This window comes from Oncorhynchus gorbuscha, linkage group LG03 (assembly GCF_021184085.1).
Source record: "Oncorhynchus gorbuscha isolate QuinsamMale2020 ecotype Even-year linkage group LG03, OgorEven_v1.0, whole genome shotgun sequence".
NCBI lineage: Eukaryota > Metazoa > Chordata > Actinopteri > Salmoniformes > Salmonidae > Oncorhynchus > Oncorhynchus gorbuscha.
Genome location: NC_060175.1, coordinates 62,670,276 through 62,690,109, shown reverse-complemented (window position 1 = coordinate 62,690,109; position 19,834 = coordinate 62,670,276). Strand labels below are relative to the sequence as shown.

The 19,834-nt window shown below is 41.7% G+C and overlaps 1 protein-coding gene across 3 annotated transcripts in view; it reads left to right on the top strand.

Moving 5' to 3' along the window:
- LOC124031678 (metabotropic glutamate receptor 7-like) overlaps nt 1–19,834 on the top strand; it is a 151,346-nt gene that overhangs the window by 72,699 nt on the left and 58,813 nt on the right. For all 3 annotated transcript variants that reach the window (XM_046343226.1, XM_046343225.1, XM_046343224.1), the window contains exon 2: nt 16,955–17,171. In XM_046343226.1, coding sequence (XP_046199182.1) covers nt 16,955–17,171 — 217 coding nt within the window. The remainder of the gene's footprint in view (nt 1–16,954; nt 17,172–19,834) is intronic.

Here is a 19,834-nt window from a genome sequence, read left to right as displayed (position 1 = left end):
TACAATTTGTTGATTAGAGTGTTGGAGGCTATTTTGTAAATGGCATCCCTGAAGTCGAGCATCTGTAGGATGGTCAGTTTTACAAGGGTATGTTTGGCAGCATGAGTGAATGATGCTTTGTTGCGAAATAGGAAGAAGAAACTCGTTACAAAGAGCGACATCATTGATGTATACAGAGAAGAGAGTCGGCCCGAGAATTGAACCCTGTGGCACCCCCATAGAGACTGCCAGAGGTCTGGACAACAGGCCCTCAGATTTTACACACTGAACTCTATCAGAGAAGTAGTTGGTGAACCAGGCGAGGCTATCATTTGAGAAACCAATGCTGTTGAGTCTGTCAATAAGATGGTTGTGATTGACAGAGTTGAACGCCTTAGCCAGGTCGAAGAATATGGCTGCACAGTAATGTCTTATCGATGGCGGTTATGATATCGTTTAGGACCTTGTGCGTGGCTGAGGTGCACCCATGACCAGCTCTGAAATCAGATTGCATAGCAGAGAAGGGAATCTGTTTGTTAACTTGGCTTTCGAAGACCTTAGAAAGGCAGGGTAGAATAGATATAGGTCTATAACAGTTTGGGTCTAGAGTGTCCCCCCCTTTGAATAGGGGGATTACCGAGGCAGCTTTCCAATCTATGGGAATCTCAGACGATACGAAAGAGGTGGAACAGGCTAGTAATAGGGGTTGCAACAATTTCGGCAGATCATTTTAGAAAGAGAGGGTCCTGATTGTCTAGCCCGGCTGATTTGTAGGGTCCTAGATTTTGCAGCTCTATCAGAACATCAGCTATCTGGATTTGGGTGAAGGAGAAGTGGGGGAGGTTTGGGCGAGTTGCTGTGGGGGGTGGAGGGCTGTTGATCGGGGTAGGGGTAGCCAGGTGGAAAGCATAGCCAGCCGTAGAAAAATGCTTATAGAAATTCTCAATTATAGTGGGTTTATCGGTGGTGACAGTGTTTCCTAGCCTCAGTGCAGTGGGTAGCTGGGAGGAGGTGCTATTATTCTCCATGGACTTTACAGTTTTCCCAGAACTTAACAGATATATATATATATCAAGATGTAGCAGTTGTCACTTTTCCTTCAACTGAAATCCTTACGGTTCAGTATTTTCTAACCACCCCCCTTAATCGCACACACTACCCAAACTAATGGACATGTGACAGCAAGACAGAATGGGACATTCCAAATGAGCACTGGGTACATGATACGATTGGCGGAGTAAATAAAGGAACATCATAGCATTTGCCCCAAGGCAGATTAACACTTTACCCAGGTCCTAAACAATGTCCACTAATCTTTTGGTGATGCTGGGGCACTAAGAGAGCATTCTCTCCCGCATAATGTACAGTGGACACCGGGGTTGTCTCCATACCGCCCAGCAGTGAAACAACTTCCATGCCACACCCAGGAACATTTTGCGGCGCAGTCATTTTCTCTCCAAGCTTGGGGAAAAGATCAGAGCATACCCTCTTCTCACCAGGTCATAATCAATTCAGAGTCGGTCAGTGTCGGGATGAAAACCTCACACGCACCATCATAGGGCAGACACTCCTGCAGAGCACCCCTGCTCAGGAACAGCAGAGGAGCAGGAAGGAGACAGTTCGACCTCCAACACGACATCCTCACCAGAGCCCAACCCCGCCCTTATAAATCAAATATTACACATAGGAAAAGCAAGGACAAATACGGACAGAGCAACATAGGACAAGCAAGACGTAGCATACAGACAGAGCAGCATAGAACAAAAAGCAGCAAGACAAAATTCACAAAAGTTGTTTCCACACCTCACAAGCTACAGACAACACTTAGCCTTAGCCTACCACAGACACTTAGCCTACCACAGAAGATTTTTTCACACATTTTATGGAAACCCGAAGGTGTCATACCTAACCACCCCAGTGGCTTTCCATAGCCCCCCTACACACAGTATGGCTAACTCTGTCCATTGTGCTGACAAAACACAGCGGAGATATGTTACTCAATTATTTGATATTTTTTTATAAAACTGAGGGGGCACAAGTTTGAACTAAGGGGTTAAGTGTTTATGTAAGCAAAAAAAAGCACATAAAGCACATACACGCTACATAATTCATAAAGGTCACGTTAATTAAGGATCGGACCCTTTTTTAAACATTTTTGCCTGAAATGACATACCCAAATCAAACTGCCTGTAGCTCAGGACCTGAAGCAAGGATATGCATATTCTTATTACCATTTGAAAGAAAGCACTTTGAAGTTTGTGGAAGTGTGAAATTAATGTAGGAGAATATAACACATTAGATCTGGTTAAAGATAATACAATCATCTTTGAAAGAGAAAGAGAAAGGCCAATAAACACTTAGGAGTTGGGTCGCACATTTTGGGGTATATGGTCCTTCAGTGGCTCAGTTGGTAGAGCATGGCGCTTGTAACGCCAGGGTAGTGGGTTCGATCCCCGGGACCACCCATACGTAGAATGTATGCACACATGACTGTAAGTCGCTTTGGATAAAAGTGTCTGCTAAATGGCATATATTAGTATATTCAGAGGTGGGAAATTTCGATGGGAATTAACGGGAATATATAGGAATTTATGGAAATGTATGCAAATTAATAGTAATACCATTTAAATGTATATGTTTTTTGCATTGGTTTACCATATATACCATCATATGGAGACAGAAACATAAACCTTTTACCTTATCATAAGTATACATAATTGCAAATGATTAAATCCTTTCAATAGAAATAATAAAAAACTATTTAGTTATGAATTTAACTTGAATTAAATGAGTTGACTCTTTACATGGGATAATTTCATTGAACAACAAAAGAAAGGGAGTATTGAAAGATCCCCAACGATCCATCGCATCTCCCCAAAAAGTTTTAAACATACATCTGTAAAATGAGAGTCTATAAAGCTTTGGTTCCCTTCATCTCAGGCTTCCATGTATTCTATCTGGACCTCCTCAATGTCCACCTCTTTAACATCAGACTCTGAGGCCTCAACTTCACAGTTACTTTCCACCCTTGTTGAGGATGGCTCCTTGTCAGGCTCAAAAAGCCTCAAATTTGCCCGGATGGCCACCAATGTTTCAACCCTTGTATTGGTCAGCCTGTTATGTGCTTTGGTGTGTGTGTTCCCAAACAGGCACCAGTTGCGCTCTGATGTGGCTGATGTTGGTGGGATTTGGAGGATGATGGAGGCAACAGGGGAAAAAGCCTCAGATCCACAAAGTCCCTTCCACCAGGTGGCTGATGAAATATTTTGGCATGTCTGCGATATTGCATCTCCATCCCAAAGCCCTTGCTTGGAAGTGTACTTCACAAGACTGCCAATAACTTTGCCCTCATCCAGGCCAAGGTGGTGAGACACAGTAGTGATGACACCATAGGCCTTGTTGATCTCTTACCAGCATACTTGGGGTCCAACATGTATTCTGCGGCGTGTATGGGCTTCAGGCAGAAGTCTTCATGCTTTTTGATGTATTTCAGAACTGCAGTTTCCTCTGCTTGGAGCAACAGTGATATGGGCAGGGCATAATTTATTATCTTACATCTGAAAGCAGAGTTTAAACATCAGACAGGATGGCATTGTCTCCCTCAATCCATGCAATGGGTAATGCTATAGGTTTCAGGAGTTTCAGGCTGTTTTACCACTCTCTCCCAAAATACATCATCCAAGAGGATCCTCTTGATGGGGCTGTCCATATCAACAGACTGTGATATAGTCACTTCTTGGAGAGACTCCTTCCCCTCCAGGAGACATCAAGGCGGTGGCCCGTTCCTGTAGGTTCATGCTCTACAACATCCGCAGAGTACGACCCTGCCTCACACAGGAAGCGGCGCAGGTCCTAATCCAGGCACTTGTCATCTCCCGTCTGGATTACTGCAACTCGCTGTTGGCTGGGCTCCCTGCCTGTGCCATTAAACCCCTTCAACTCATCCAGAACTCCGCAGCCCGTCTGGTGTTCAACCTTCCCAAGTTCTCTCACGTCACCCCGCTCCTCCGTTCTCTCCACTGGATCCAGTTGAAGCTCGCATCCGCTACAAGACCATGGTGCTTGCCTACGGAGCTGTGAGGGGAACGGCACCTCAGTACCTCCAGGCTCTGATCAGGCCTTACACCCAAACAAGGGCACTGCGTTCATCCACCTCTGGCCTGCTCGCCTCCCTACCACTGAGGAAGTACAGCTCCCGCTCAGCCCAGTTAAAACTGTTCGCTGCTCTGGCCCCCCAATGGTGGAACAAACTCCCTCACGACACCAGAACAGCGGAGTCAATCACCACCTTCCGGAGACACCTGAAACCCCACCTCTTTAAGGAATACCTAGGATAGGATAAGTAATCCCTCTCACCCCCCCCCCTTTAAGATTTAGATGCACTATTGTAAAGTGACTGTTCCACTGGATGTCATAAGGTGAATGCACCAATTTGTAAGTCGCTCTGGATAAGAGCGTCTGCTAAATGACTTAAATGTAATGTAAATGTAAATGTAGGAGACTGTCAAACATGATGACAACACCACCCTAATGGGTGTTGCTGGGCAGCTTCAATGTGGTGCTCTTATTCTTCGCACATTGCTTGGTGAGGTAGATTGATGCTATAACTTGATGACCCTTAACATACCTAACCATTTACTTGGCTCTCTTGCAGAGTGTATCCATTGTTTTCAGTGCCATGATGTCCTTGAGGAGCCGATTCAATGCATGAGCAGCGCAGCCAGTGGGTGTGATGTGAGGGTAGGACTCCTCCACTTTAGACCAAGCAGCCTTCATGTTTGCAGCATTGTCTGTCACCAGTGCAAATACCTTCTGTGGACCAAGGTCATTGATGACTGCCTTCAGCTCATCTGCAATGTAGAGACCGGTGTGTCTGTTGTCCCTTGTGTCTGTGATCTTGTAGAATACTGGTTGAGGGGTGGAGATTATGTAGTTAATTATTCCTTGCCCACGGATATTGGATTTGCTTGAACTTCACTTGAACTCTGTTGAACTCTGCATCCAGCAAATGAGTAGATAAAGTATGTCTGGTTGGAGGGGTGTATGCCGGGCGAAGAACATTCAGAAATAGCAAGCGAAAACCCACATGGTAGGAAAAACTAACTAGCAGAAATTGTTACATTATACATTATTCAAACACACTTTCCTGTAGGCTACTATTTTGTAGTTAACAAAAATCATGTATGTCATATGAAATATATTCACCCCACCCAGTATTGTAATCAAAACTTACCAGAAAGCATGTAGTCCTTGGCTCAGACAGTGTAGTAGTGTGGTCTCAATAGCATCTCATAAGTGTGCAAGATCTTGAGAATCAGCTGTACATGTGATGGAAGAGTGCACTGCACATGTGATGAATTTAAGCAAAATTCCCCAAATTCCCGGGCTTAACTTCCCATGGAAAATTTCCAGGTTTCCGACCCTTTGCAACCCTATTTAGGAATCTAAGCTCAAAGTTTTAGACTGATTCAATGAACCATTGCATTACTGTTCAAAATGTTGTTTCAAGTCTTCCCAAATGTGCCAAATTGGTTTATTGTACATATCTATAGAGAACATACAAAAATGATGTTGTATTAAAAATACAAGTTTACACACTCCCAGAAATGTCATAATTGATGGACAATTAGATTCCCTACTGAAAAGACACTAAACTTCACACATCTAGATGGGGGAATGGCTGAACGAACCAGAGGTAACTCATTTCCGTTTTTTAGGACTACAAGCTGGCGAGCTCTATTTAGGGGAAACATTTCTGCTCCTGTCACAGGAAGTTTGGAGTTTTTCCTATGAGTAACTCTGTGAGAAATGCAGACTAAATCCCGCCTGGACACGGTCCAAGTTTCTGTGGCTAAGTCCTGAGTTATGGTGACAGATCTCAATGGTTTTAACACTAAGGGTGGCTCTCTATCTGAGATCATGATTCTCCATCTGAATGATGGGCTTTGGTTTACATACAGGATCTGGTTTGATTAAGAGTCCCTGAGAGTATGCACTGCCCACTCTGTTATCCATTGAATTGGTCTGTTGTGCATTGTATCTCTGGAAACAATAACATATTCACTTGTGTGATAGCAGAGATAGATAGATATGCTACCTATGTTTTGCAAATAACTTTTCATTGGGCCATGCATGGTTCATCCTTCATGAGAGAGAATGAGCAATAGGCATGAGAGCATGAGCGCTAGGTATGAGAGAGAATGAGCAATAGCTATGAGAGAATGAGCAATATGCATGAGAGAGAATGAGCAATATGCATGAGAGAGAATGAGCAATAGGCATGAGCGATTGAGAAATAGGCATGAGAGAATGGGCAATAGGCATGAGAGAATGGGCAATAGGCATGAGAGAATGAGCAATATGCATGAGAGAGAATGACCAATATGCATGAGAGAGAATGAGCAATAGGCATGAGCGATTGAGCAATATGCACATTGAAGACACACAAGTCAAGTGCAAGAATTTATACATTTAAAAAAATAGAAAATAAACATCCCTTCCCTCGCTCAAAATTAATGTTCTTATCTATACAGACATCCAAAATGAGTTGTACCCTTCATAAAGATGAGCAAAAAAGACTATGCAATAAGCTATAGCTTATGCTTACAAAAATTGGAAAATTATAGAATTTTATATTATTACAATTGCTCAGATAAAGAGATTTTGTTTAATAAAAGTAATGTTGTTTTTTCTCTCAAAAAGATAGGTGTCAAAAGATTCTTAAAAATAAAATGACATCTGCATGAGTGTTCTACTTTTTTAAAATTAACCTCTGCTTAAGGAACTGTATTGTGGCCTTCCATGGCTTCCTATAAAATCCCTTTGTCATCCATCACCATGGGAAAAGGCAAAGAACTCACAAACAAAGAGACAAATCTTCAAATCTTGTTTATTTTCATAAATCAGGCAATGAATACATTTTTTTTACCCGGAATACCACTATCAGGGCAGCAATTAAGGAGTTGAAGAAAATTCCAACTGCCCAAGCTGTAGAAATACAGAACTTTGTTTAATCTTATTTAATCTTTAATTTAACTAGCAAAGTCAGTTAAGAACAAATTCTTATTTACAATGACGGCCTAACCCGGATGACGCTGGGCCAATTGTGCGCCGCCCTATGGGTCACCAAGTCTCCAAATGAATAAATAAACACAACCACCATTCCAATAGGCTCTTTGGAATGGTTGACAGAAAAAAAATCTTTATTGCGAGCAACCAGGAAATGTAAATGCAATGAGTTTGCAAAATGGCATTGGCACTTGGATTGGAACCGGTGCTATGATCAAATTGAATTAAAATAGAGCTCTTTTGCCACGCACCCACCAATGGTGGGTTTGGCGTCAAAAGAAGGATGCCTAGGCAGAAAATAATGTAAAATATGGTGGTGGATCTTTGATGTACAGTGGCTTGTGAAAGTATTCACCCCCCGTGGTATTTTTCCAATTTTGTTGCCTTACAACCTGGAATTTAAAAATTAAAATAAATGGGGAGGGGGGGGGGGGGTTGTATCATTTGATTTACACAACATGCCTACCACAGATTCTCAATTGGATTGAGGTCTGGGCTTTGACTAGGCCATTCCAAGACATTTAATTTTTCCCCTTAAACCACTTGACTGTTGCTTTAGCAGTATGCTTAAGGTCGTTGTCCTGCTGGAAGGTGAACCTCCTATCATGACACAAGATGAGACCCAGATGCAGACACAGGAGGCAGATGGTTTGAGTCTTACAATATCTATTAATCCAGTAGGGTAAGGCAAAAGAATGGTCTTGGACAGACAACAGGGTCAGAACCAGTTCCGAGTCCAAAAGGTACAGAAGGGCAGGCAGAATCAAGGTCAGGGCAGGCAGGATGATCAGGCAGGCGGGAAAGTATTCTAGAGTCAGTCAGGGGTGAAAACCAGGAAGACTATCAAAAAGAGAATAGCAAAAGGAGTATGGGGAAAAACATGCTGGTTGACTTTACTAACATGCAAGACAAACTGGCACAGAGAGACAGGAAACACAGCAATAAATACACTGGGAAAAATAAGTGACAACTAGAGGGGATGGAGACAATCACAGGAACAGGTGAAACACATCAGAGCGTGACACCTTCATCCCAGTCTCAAATCTCTGGAAGACTGAAACAGGTTTCCCTCAAGAATTTCCCTGAGTAAATGCTCAATTTTAGTCTCATCTTACCAGAGTACCTTCTTCCATATGTTTGGGGAGTCTCCCACATGCCTTTTGGCGAACACCAAACGTGTTTACTTATTTTTTTCTTTAAACAATGGCTTTTTTCTGGCACTCTTCCATAAAGCCCAGCTCTGTGGAGTGTACGGCTTAAAGTGGTCCTATGGACAGATACTCCAATCTCCACCGTAGAGGTTTGCAGCTCCTTCAGGGTTATCTTTGGTCTCTTTGTTGCCTCTCTGATTAATGCCCTCCTTGCCTGGTTCTTGAGTTTAGGTGGGCGGCCCTCTCTTGGCAGGTTTGTTGTGGTGCCATATTTGGACTATTTTGTGCAATTACATGAAATCCAAATAAAAATCAATATAAATTACAGGTTGTAATGCAACAAAGTAGGAAAAACACCAAGGGGGATGAATACTTTTGCAAGGCACTCTAATAGGGATGTTTTGCTTCCACTGGTTCTGGAGCCTTTGTTATAGTAAACAACATCATGAACTTAACCATGTCCCAGGACATTTTAGCGAAAAAACTGGTTGCCTCTGCCAGGAGGCTGAAACTTGGCCGCAAGTGGACCTTCAAGCCCACATCAAAATCCACAAAGAAATTGCTAATTGCCCCCCAAAAATCTACATTTTGCAATGGTCATCTCAGCCTCCAGACTTGAACCCCGTTGATGGTTTTAATTGGGGTGGGCAGTCCATAAGAGCAGACCGAAAGATTCTGTATGAAGGACTGTTCTAAGATCCCTCCCACTGTGTTCTTCAATCTAGTAAAACATATTAGAAAAGGGCTGTGCGGTTTTCCTTGCAAGTGGCAATAGTTTTAACACCAAAATAATATCTTTCTCTGAGCAAATTGCATTAATGTAAAATACTATAATTCATCAATTTTAGGAGCATACGATATAGTTCAGAATTTGTATGATTTATTTTATACAGTTTTCTTTGCTCATCTTTATCTTTATCTGGCTTGTGTGAACCAGAACGGCTCATTGGAGCATGTTTCTGTAGCTTTATCAAGGATGCCAATAATTCTGCATGTGACTCTATATTCAGTCAATACAAATGTTTTCCCAACGTAACCGCTAAAGTCTTTAGAAATGTCCACCTCGTTGCTTTGTTGACAGCAGTATGTGAAATAACAGTGGAAAGGTCAAGCCACACTAATTTACTTCACACCACATTCCTTCTGAAGTAAACGGGTCTAACCTTTAAACAGTAACCCCACTTAGTCACCTTTCCTTATAAACACGCCGGTTGAAAAATCTAATTTAATGTCAGTAAGCCGATTGGACCTCTCTCTTCCTTTATTTCCATCTCTTCTGTACCTGTCGCACCGTTCTCAGCTCTCCCTCTCTCTTTTGCTCTTTCTCTCATTGCTTCGTTTTCACTCCCAGCTCTCTCCCACTTTATCTCTCTTTCAGCTCACTCTCTCTCAGCTCTCAGCTACCCCCTCTCTCCTCACCCTTCCTTTTCTCTTTTTAGATTCTTATTCAGAGAGGTAGGCAGCACTTTGTGTTGGTAAATCAATAAAAGTGTTCCCTATAACAGACTTCTGTGTTTTCCTTTCATTGATCCTGTCAGCCAAGATACATTTAAGAGCAAGCCAAGCGATTACCCATAGCAATCCTAACTCTGATCCATAGTGCAAATGACATCAGCTCGGGGTAATTGTGATGCTGAAAAGGGACCATTGTTAATCTTCTTTTTTTCCTCGCTTCTGGGGCTGAGTTCAAACTCTCATGTTCAATTCATGTAGATGTTAATTGTGCTTGGGTTATGGTCTAGACCAGGGGTAGGCAACCCTAGACCTAGAGTGTCGCAAGCACTTCATGTTTTTGTTCTAACCAACCTGGAAAACCAGGTGAGTTGAATGTAGGCAATCACTGAATTGATCAATTAGCTCAGTTGGCCCTGTGTGGTGTTGAGTTGGAACAAAATTCTGCAGTGCCTGCGTGACTCCAGGAACAGAGTTGCCCACCCCTGGTCTAAACTGCCTGCATGGGAGGCAATCTCTACACTACCTTATCTCTGGTGGGACTGAGAGAATGGAGAAATGTGATAATGTATTGTTATGTGCAACAGGGTCAACTGTACTGTAGAGACCCTACGAGTCATCTTATCACAGTCAGACATCAGCAAGGGCAGTAGGTGGATTGAGTATTTTAGAGTAGGCTGTTTCTTTTCTATTGGCTGTGCAGGTCATTCATGGGAAATTGGAGACGGATGCAATATTGAGAATGCAAAGTCTATTTTTATTTATTTATTTTATTTCACCTTTATTTAACCAGGTAGGCAAGTTGAGAACAAGTTCTCATTTACAATTGCGACCCGGCCAAGATAAAGCAAAGCAGTTCGACAGATACAACAACACAGAGTTACACATGGAGTAAAACAAACATACAGTCAATAATACAGTATAAACAAGTCTATATACAATGTGAGGAAATGAGGTGAGAAGGGAGGTAAAGGCAAAAAAGCCATGGTGGCAAAGTAAATACAATATAGCAAGTAAAACACTGGAATGGTAGTTTTGCAATGGAAGAATGAGCAAAGTAGAAATAAAAATAATGGGGTGCAAAGGAGCAAAATAAATAAATAAATTAAATACAGTTGGGAAAGAGGTAGTTGTTTGGGCTAAATTATAGGTGGGCTATGTACAGGTGCAGTAATCTGTGAGCTGCTCTGACAGTTGGTGCTTAAAGCTAGTGAGGGAGATAAGTGTTTCCTGTTTCAGAGATTTTTGTAGTTCCTTTCAGTCATTGGCAGCAGAGAACTGGAAGGAGAGGCGGCCAAAGAAAGAATTGGTTTTTGTGGTGATTAGAGAGATATACCTGCTGGAGCGTGTGCTACAGGTGGGAGATGCTATAGTGACCAGCGAGCTGAGATAAGGGGGGGACTTTACCTTGCAGGGTCTTGTAGATGACATGGAGCCAGTGGGTTTGGCGACGAGTATGAAGCGAGGGCCGAGTATGAAGCGAGGGCCAGCCAACAAGAGCGTACAGGTCGCAATGGTGGGTAGTATATGGGGCTTTGGTGACAAAACGGATTGCACTGTGATAGACTGCATCCAATCTGTTGAGTAGGGTATTGGAGGCTATTTTGTAAATGACATCGCCAAAGTCGAGGATTGGTAGGATGGTCAGTTTTACAAGGGTATGTTTGGCAGCATGAGTGAAGGATGCTTTGTTGCGAAATAGGAAGCCAATTCTAGATTTAACTTTGGATTGGAGATGTTTGATATGTGTCTGGAAGGAGAGTTAACAGTCTAACCAGACACCTAAGTATTTGTAGTTGTCCACGTATTCTAAGTCAGAGCCGTCCAGAGTAGTGATGTTGGACAGGCGGGTAGGTGCAGGTAGCGATCGGTTGAAGAGCATGCATTTAGTTTTACTTGTATTTAAGAGCAATTGGAGGCCACGGAAGGAGAGTTGTATGGCATTGAAGATTGCCTGGAGGGTTGTTAACACAATGTCCAAAGAAGGGCCGGAAGTATACAGAATTGTGTCGTCTGCGTAGAGATGGATCAGAGACTCACCAGCAGCAACAGCGACCTCATTGATGTATACAGAGTCGGTCCAAGAATTGAAACCTGTGGCACCCCCATAGAGACTGCCAGAGGTCCGGACAGCAGACCCTCCGATTTGACACACTGAACTCTATCAGAGAAGTAGTTGGGGAACCAGGCGAGGCAATCATTTGAGAAACCAAGGCTGTCGAGTCTGCCGATGAGGATGTGGTGATTGACAGAGTCGAAAGCCTTGGCCAGATCAATGAATACGGCTGCACAGTAATGTTTCTTATTGAAAACACCTCTTATAGAAAGAGTGCTCAGAACAGTCTGATCAATGGGAGAGTTACAAAGCTTATTGTTAAAGAAAATCTGCTTGACTTGATGAAGCAGAATAGTGACAAGCATAATACAAGTGTACCTTTTGCTCCTATGATACACGGAGGAGGAAGTGCTCCAAATGATTGTAATTGAATCCCTCTATTTCACACAGTCTCTTTTTCAGCCATCTTGTCACTTAGATCTTGCTGAATTGATTGCTTTAATTTTACTTTTGCAACTCTTTTATACTCTTGCTTGTGCCTGTCGTTTGTTTTCGTTGTTATGACCTCAGAAATACTGTAATGACCTGTCAAACACATTTCAGTAATGGCCGAAATGGGCACAATGGAATACATTGTCTTTCTGTTGCATTTCTAAAAACGCTAAAGCTTCATCTGTGACTGAAAGCATCATCTCAATACTAGCATCACACGAAAGAGAAGAAAGATAGCTTTAATTTGATGGGTGGTCGTTTTTTTTGTGAAATTTAAAAAATGTATAATTTAATACAGTTGAAATGTTTAAAGATGCGCTGAAATGAAAGCAACTCAGGAAATTAACACTCAGATTATTGTGATATTATGTCTGATCAACGCAGACAATGTAAAGTATATATACTGTAGATGTGTTGTGTGTAATCTAGAGCCAAGCATGTTGATTTTTGATCTTAGGGTGTCCTGCTATTGGCACACTTGTTGAATTATGCAACAGAACATGACAACAACAGTAATTAATGAAGCAGCCTAGACAGTGCAGGTGAGTGCTAGTACTGTGGGCCAAGACAGTGCATGTGTTCCACCCCTTTTTGTTTAATGTCTTTATATGTAAATCCAGCCGGTGTATTGATGCAAATGAGGGACACATTATTTTCTTCATTTAAACACAAAACATTCAAAGAACACCTGATACCATTAGAAAATGTATATATGAGAACACATTTGAAATGTTACAGTAAATATAATACCTGAATTCCCACCAAAATACCTGAACTCCATTATTTATCCATGGCATTAAAATGTTTTTGTTTTTTAAAATGTTTTAATAATAATTCAGTCAATATTTAATGGATTTTACTAATTCAAAATGTCTGAAGTCTCTACAGCCATTGTCCAACTGTTGCGTGTATAAGAATTGTTTTTAAAACCATTAACAATTGTTTTATTACAAACAGGCATCTCGCTTCATTTGTATTAGTCCATTAGCTGGCGCAGAGAGAGGTGCAAAGGTGTGAAATCCTAATCACAGACCGTTTATACCCATTGCGTCTCATAGAAGTAGTAATGTGGGAAGCTCTTTGTCTAACTTTCATGAATTTACTGATTCAAGGTTTAGCCCTTTTATTCAGAGGGAGGTCAAAGTGCTAATTAAAAAGCATGCTCTGGAAAAGTAAATTATTGCGATGGAAAGATTAACACATTCCTAGATAATAATTATATCAACAGGCCAAGAGACATTGAGGAAATCAAGGTTGTGCTCCCTAAATAACACACAACCCTCTTTCTGATTCTTAAATTGTTCCCTGCAGCAAAAAGCTCAGAGGAGAGAAAACATTTTTTTCTAGCCCTGTTCCTGAAAGATGGGATCGGACTCAACAATCTATCAGACCTATATAAGACCTTTGGGGAGCCAGAGTGCATCACATTATAACAACAACAACATTGATGAGATACAGATCCTATCAAACACTGAAAATAGATACTTTTAGAGAGAGAGAGAGAGTGTGTGAGCCCATGTGTGTTTTAAATGCAAATCTTTTTTGTTCGCTTTTCCCATTGCTTTGGCTTCAAAGTTCTGGGTCATCCTTTTGACCCAGAACACTCAATTCTGGCGAGTGCTGAAGTGGTTCAGCTTCTAACATCTGACAGTATTCCTTCCTATGAATTTGTGTAATTGACTTACAACTATAACTGATTTTGTACTTCCGTGTACGTTTGGCCATTCAACACTTACTAAGTTATTTGAACATGACCTCCCGTTCCCCTATTTGTCTGCATCATGTAGTTGACCCCCTTTGAGTTGTGGATCCAACTATATCTGACACTCAGTGCTGTGTGAGGCAGGGCTGTGGAATCCCAATCAGTGGGCTGCTGTGTCCTCATTCTCCTGTTTTCCCAGTGTCCAGCTGCTTCTGGTCAGCCTAATGATAATGGATGGAATTCATACAGTGTCTTAGGTTAGATGGTGTGATGGGGTAACACAACCACATCAATGTGTTGCTCTCAGCCCACCTGAGTGATGCAAGGTAGCTGGTCTGTACCTGAACACTCATTATTATCATGATTCCACTGTGGACCGGTGAGGAGGGGTGAGTAGAGATAAGGAGATAACAGTGTCCATTTCCCGAATACTCATACTGGCGTATACATACTTAACCTGTTGCGACGAGCAATCCCGTATCCGGGAGCGTAATTATAGCCTCAAGCTCATTACCCTAACGCAACGTTAACTATTCATGAAAATCGCAAATGAAATGAAATTAATATATTGGCTCACAAGCTTAGCCTTTTGTTAACAACACTGTCATCTCAGATTTTCAAAAAATGCTTTTCAACCATAGCTACACAAGCATTTGTGTAAGAGTATTGATAGCTAGCATAGCATTAAGCCTAGCATTCAGCAGGCAACATTTTCACAAAACCAAGAAAAGCATTCAAATAAAATCATTTACTTTTGAAGAACTTCAGATGTTTTCAATGAAGAGACTCTCAGTTAGATAGCAAATGTTCAGTTTTTCCAAAAATATTATTTGTGTAGGAGAAATCGTTCCGTTTTGTTCATCACGTTTGGCTAAGAAAAAAAAACTTGTTTCCAAATTAACTCCATAATATCGACAGAAACATGGCAAACGTTGTTTAGAATCAATCCTCAAGGTGTTTTTCACATATCTATTTGATGATAAGTCACTCGTGGCAGTTTGGTTTCTCCTCTGTTCAAAATGGAAACATGCACGCACCTGGAGATTATGCAATAGTTTCGACGGAGCACCCCGAGCGGACACCTGGTAAATGTAGTCTCTTATGGTAAATTTTCCAATGATATGCCTACAAATACATCACAATGCTGCAAAGACCTTGGGGAAAAACGACAGAAAGTGGAGGCTCTCTCCTTGCGCATTCACTGCCATATAAGGAGACATTGGAACACAGCGCCTCAAAAATCTGGCTCACTTCCTGTATGACATTTCATCTTGGTTTTGCGTGTAGCATTAGTTCTGTGGCACTCACAGACAATATATTTGCAGTTTTGGAAACGTCAGAGTGTTTTCTTTCCAAAGCTGTCAATTATATGCATAGTCGAGCATATTTTTGTGACAAAATATCTTGTTTAAAACGGGAACGTTTTTCATCCAAAAATGAAATACTGCCCCCAGAGGTTCAAGAGGTTAAAGTGCATACTATGTACTCATCGTCGCATACTATTTAGCACGTACAGTTTAGTAAAAAGGTATGCAGTATGCCACGGCTGCAACGCAGTAGCGGCTCCTGACTGCCTGAGTAAGTGTGGCGGGGCCTAGTGCTATATGTCAACAGACATATACCACAATAACCAGCTTGATAATAGCTAATTTACAATTCAATTAATTTCTCTAAACTCTGAGAAGGAATGGAGTTATAGGCCTATAGGCTAGTTATAATCAGACTATCACATTCAACCAATACTGTAGCCAATTTACAACAGACTGAAGACAGAAACAGGTAATTTGGTTACATTTGGTTACATAAAATAGTCAGTGCACTCACCAAAACTTTTAAATGTTCAAATCAAAAGGCTATTGCACAGAAACACGTGGACAGTCGAGTGGATCGCAAATTCAGAACCGCTGGATAGCTACTGTACATAATAAACTAAAGCACTGATCTTTGGTAACGAGACCAGAATGACTGCTTCGGTTTGATCCATACATTAAATAATTAAATAGGTATCCTGTACTACAAAACTTAACAATCCACATCCACATCCAAAGTCCCATGTGCCGACACATTCAGAAATAAAAGATTGTGTAGTATTTTGTTTCAGATCTCTGACAAAGGCCAAGAGAATAAAAACACTTTTCAATGAGAAAACAGAAATCCACTTTTTTTCAAAGATGTACAGTAGCCTACGATGCAATACTCATGATCATTTTAAGGAGAACAATAAATATTTAGCCTACATTTGGACACAACCGCAGAAGCTAGTAGCCTAGTATTGAGGTTTGGCTACTTGAAAAGAGCTAGGGCCTATCACTCGAAGCCCACCTCTTCCAATGCATTATGCAAATGTGTGCATCAAATTCTAATAGAAGAAGAGCCTAAATGAGTATAACATCCTGGCATTTAAACCATACTAGATTTTAGAAAATTCACATATTACATTTTCACATACTGAGAATGCGTCATGTGCGATTGTGTAGTTTTGTGTTATTCGTTGATTTCGGTAGTGCATCCCCTTATTTAATTGATCAGCTGTTGTCAAAGCCAAAAAGAGTATGACATCCGGGCATATAAAGTATATTTGATTTTCTAAATGTTGCATACTATTAAACAGATTTTTTTTCGCATACTTAAACGTAAGTATTTAGGAAGCAAGTATGGGTATTCGGACACGGCTAGTGTCTGGGTTATGCCCTTTCTTTTCACATGATATTTCAATTAGCTACACGTCACCTGTAAAGTCAACCGGAGGTTTGATGAGCCAAGCTGTCTGTGATAATTGTAGGGAACCGGGAACATCTCAAATGATGATAAATAGCTTAATAGTAATAATGATGATAATGAATTGCTTTTATACAGTGCTTTTTACTAGGTCTCAAAGTGGTTTTCACTGTCTTTCTGTTTGGAACCACCAATAATACGCGTATTTAGTGAGGTAAAATATTCAGAACATTGCAGACAGAATTATAATGAATAGGGTTGAATAATGTATACTGTTGCTGCACCCTCTTAAAGAATAGAGGAGTAAACATCACTTCCTCTCTGTCCTCCAATCAGATCCCTCAGATCAGCTACGCCTCTACGGCCCCAGAGCTGAGTGATGACAGGCGCTATGACTTCTTCTCTCGGGTGGTTCCTCCAGACTCATTCCAGGTCCAAGCCATGGTGGACATCATCAGAGCCCTGGGCTGGACCTACGTGTCCACCGTGGCCTCTGAGGGCAGCTACGGAGAGAAGGGTGTGGAAACCTTCCAACAGATTTCCAAGGAGGCTGGTGAGTCATGGAAGTAGTAGTGGAAATGTTACTGTAAATGATAAGATACTATGGCACGATTTAGTTTGGGATTTATTTCTCAAAGTGCTGTAACCGTCAATTACAGTTAGAGCAGTGTTTTTCCTCTTTAAGCCTTTTTTACCCAGGGTCCCATACCGACAGGTGAGTGTTTTGAGATGGGCAGTACACTGAAAGGCTGGAGAGGAGAGGGGGGCGGTGGGTGAGGGGGAGGCTGTTTTGTCCATCTAGGATCACTATGGACCTACAATTTGCTGTAAATGCCATGCTGACAATTATATTTTGTAATAAATTAAGAAGTATTAATTAGCTTGACAACAATTAACATAGTGACTTGAGCTCTGAGTGACATTCAGTTCTGTGAGTGTCCTGGGGTAAAATATGTTCTAACAATATAAGAGTTTGTTCTGTGGGTGCTGGCAATATTTGTTGTGTGGGTTAACTCTCAATTCCATTTCCATCCAAGTGACAGGTGTTGCTTTAAGAAAGGATAACATATTTCATAATCTGGCCTAAGAAATTACACTCCATGATCCACGGTTCAGCATTCATACAACTACTCCCCTGGCAATAGTGCTGTACCAAGGGAACCAAGGTTACTTCCTGATTCTCATCTTGATCTCTACAGATCCCAATCCATTTCCTGTAATTTGCACCTACTAGCTAGATCCCTGTCGACCAATCTCCGAATTTTGGTACCGAGGAGTGATGCTAGTGTATGCCTCTGGAAGGGAGAGCTAACGATATCCCATGGGCGATGATCAGAAGTCCAGCGGACATGAATATTTAATCTGTGCACGTTCATGTGTAGTCTGATCACTCATTAAAACTTTAAGAGGCTGCTGTGGCACTGGAGAGAACAGCTGCAGGAGGAGCCTCTGTAGAACACTGAGATGGAATTGGGAAGAAAAGTCTGGATGATTTAGTGGGTTATTTTGGCTGGGTTTATATTTCAGCTTGTTACATCTTCCAATGCACACGGTGGGTCTGCAGCTACCAGATTGTTTTCTCTCCGTTGTATTTCCTTCACTGGTGTTTGTGTCTCAGCATAGAGTCGGCAAAATTATGTTATTGATGTTATTGTCTTGAATTTAAAAATATCACAGACAAGGGGGTTAGAAATGATAGAATATTGCTGTTATTGTTGACTCATACATTACAATTGAGCTGCAGTCAGGGAATGTTCTGTATTCCCATACAAATCAAATAGGAATCATTTACCTCAATGGAAGCCCTTGCACACTCTAGGCATTGTGATTTGAATACAATAGTTGATTAAGTTATGACATAACTCTGTATATTTATAACATCAAAGAATGGGCTAGTTGCAGCATCACTTGCAGCAAGCAACACACTGAAGCAGCAGGGGTGCCATAGAAACAACAACAACAACATTCAGACCTAAATACACCGACAGTATATTGTTTGAGTTGATCTGTAGGGCCATGAGATGTTTTGTGGGCTCCTTATTCTTTTAGTGAGAGTGAAATGTCAGATGCATTAGTAGCATTCTCGCTTCACCACTTCAAGCATCCACCGGACTAATGCAATATGGCCGCCCATTACCATGAGTAGAGACTAGATTGATGGTCAGCTCGTATTGATCGCTTCTGTTTTCCACTCTCCTCTTTCCCCCTTGTTTGGGTAGTCTTCCACCCTCTTAATTCCATGCGAATGCACTCTCCTCGTAACGGATGTACAGTTTTTTCATTCTAACTTCCGTTTCCCCTGAAAAATGGACGCGGGGACTCATCTCAGATATCTTTCTATGGCTGCTACGCTAAGTTATGCGAATGAGTTGTCTTTTATTTAGAAGGGTAGCAAGGAAAGATTAATCTAGTTTTCCTCGGCTTGGGTCTGGAGCAATGGAGTTTGTTTTTCCTCTTTGATAAACAGACTCATGCAAGCGTGTTTGAGGAGTAGATACTCCCACAGACATCACTCTTAAATTAATTGCAGTATGCTGCCACAAACGTGTTTTCATGTCACTTATTTGAACTGCAAAAAACCTGTCAATTTACACTCTGAATATATTGCAGTGAGACGTGACTTCATTGGCTTGCCCTCAGTATTTGACCAACAGCTTGATGTGTTCTCGTAAGATGAGCCTTTTAAACTGGAACAGTGTGCTCCTGCAGCCATCCCATCTCTCTTCTAGGATGAACATGACAGTGGAATGGAATATGGTATAAGGAAGGAATGAAGGAAGGGGCTCACATGTACAGAGTAGGAATGGCATTCCATTCCTGCAGGGCTCCCACTTGAGCTGCATTGAGAGGAGCTTCATTGGGGGGAAAGTGGTAGTGGAGGGAGCCTCTAGTAGTTCTGCCTCTGCTCTGGAGGTGATAAATATAATTGGAGAATTATGGATCCCCCCTCGGGGGTGGGGTGGTTCTGCAGGAGGGGCGGTGGGGTCAGAGCAAAATGGGTAGGGAGGGTGTTGAGTCCTTTAGGAACCTCCCAGATTTCAGGGGAGTTTCCTGAAAAGCCACGGTCTAATCCCCCCCCCCATTTTGGGATATCGGGATGAATACTTGAAGCTGTTAATTTAGCACACAACCTGTGGCACGTAGCCCAGACCTAGCAGAAGCCTGATGAATTAAATCATTATTTTATCTGTGATATATTAACCAAACTGGGAAATG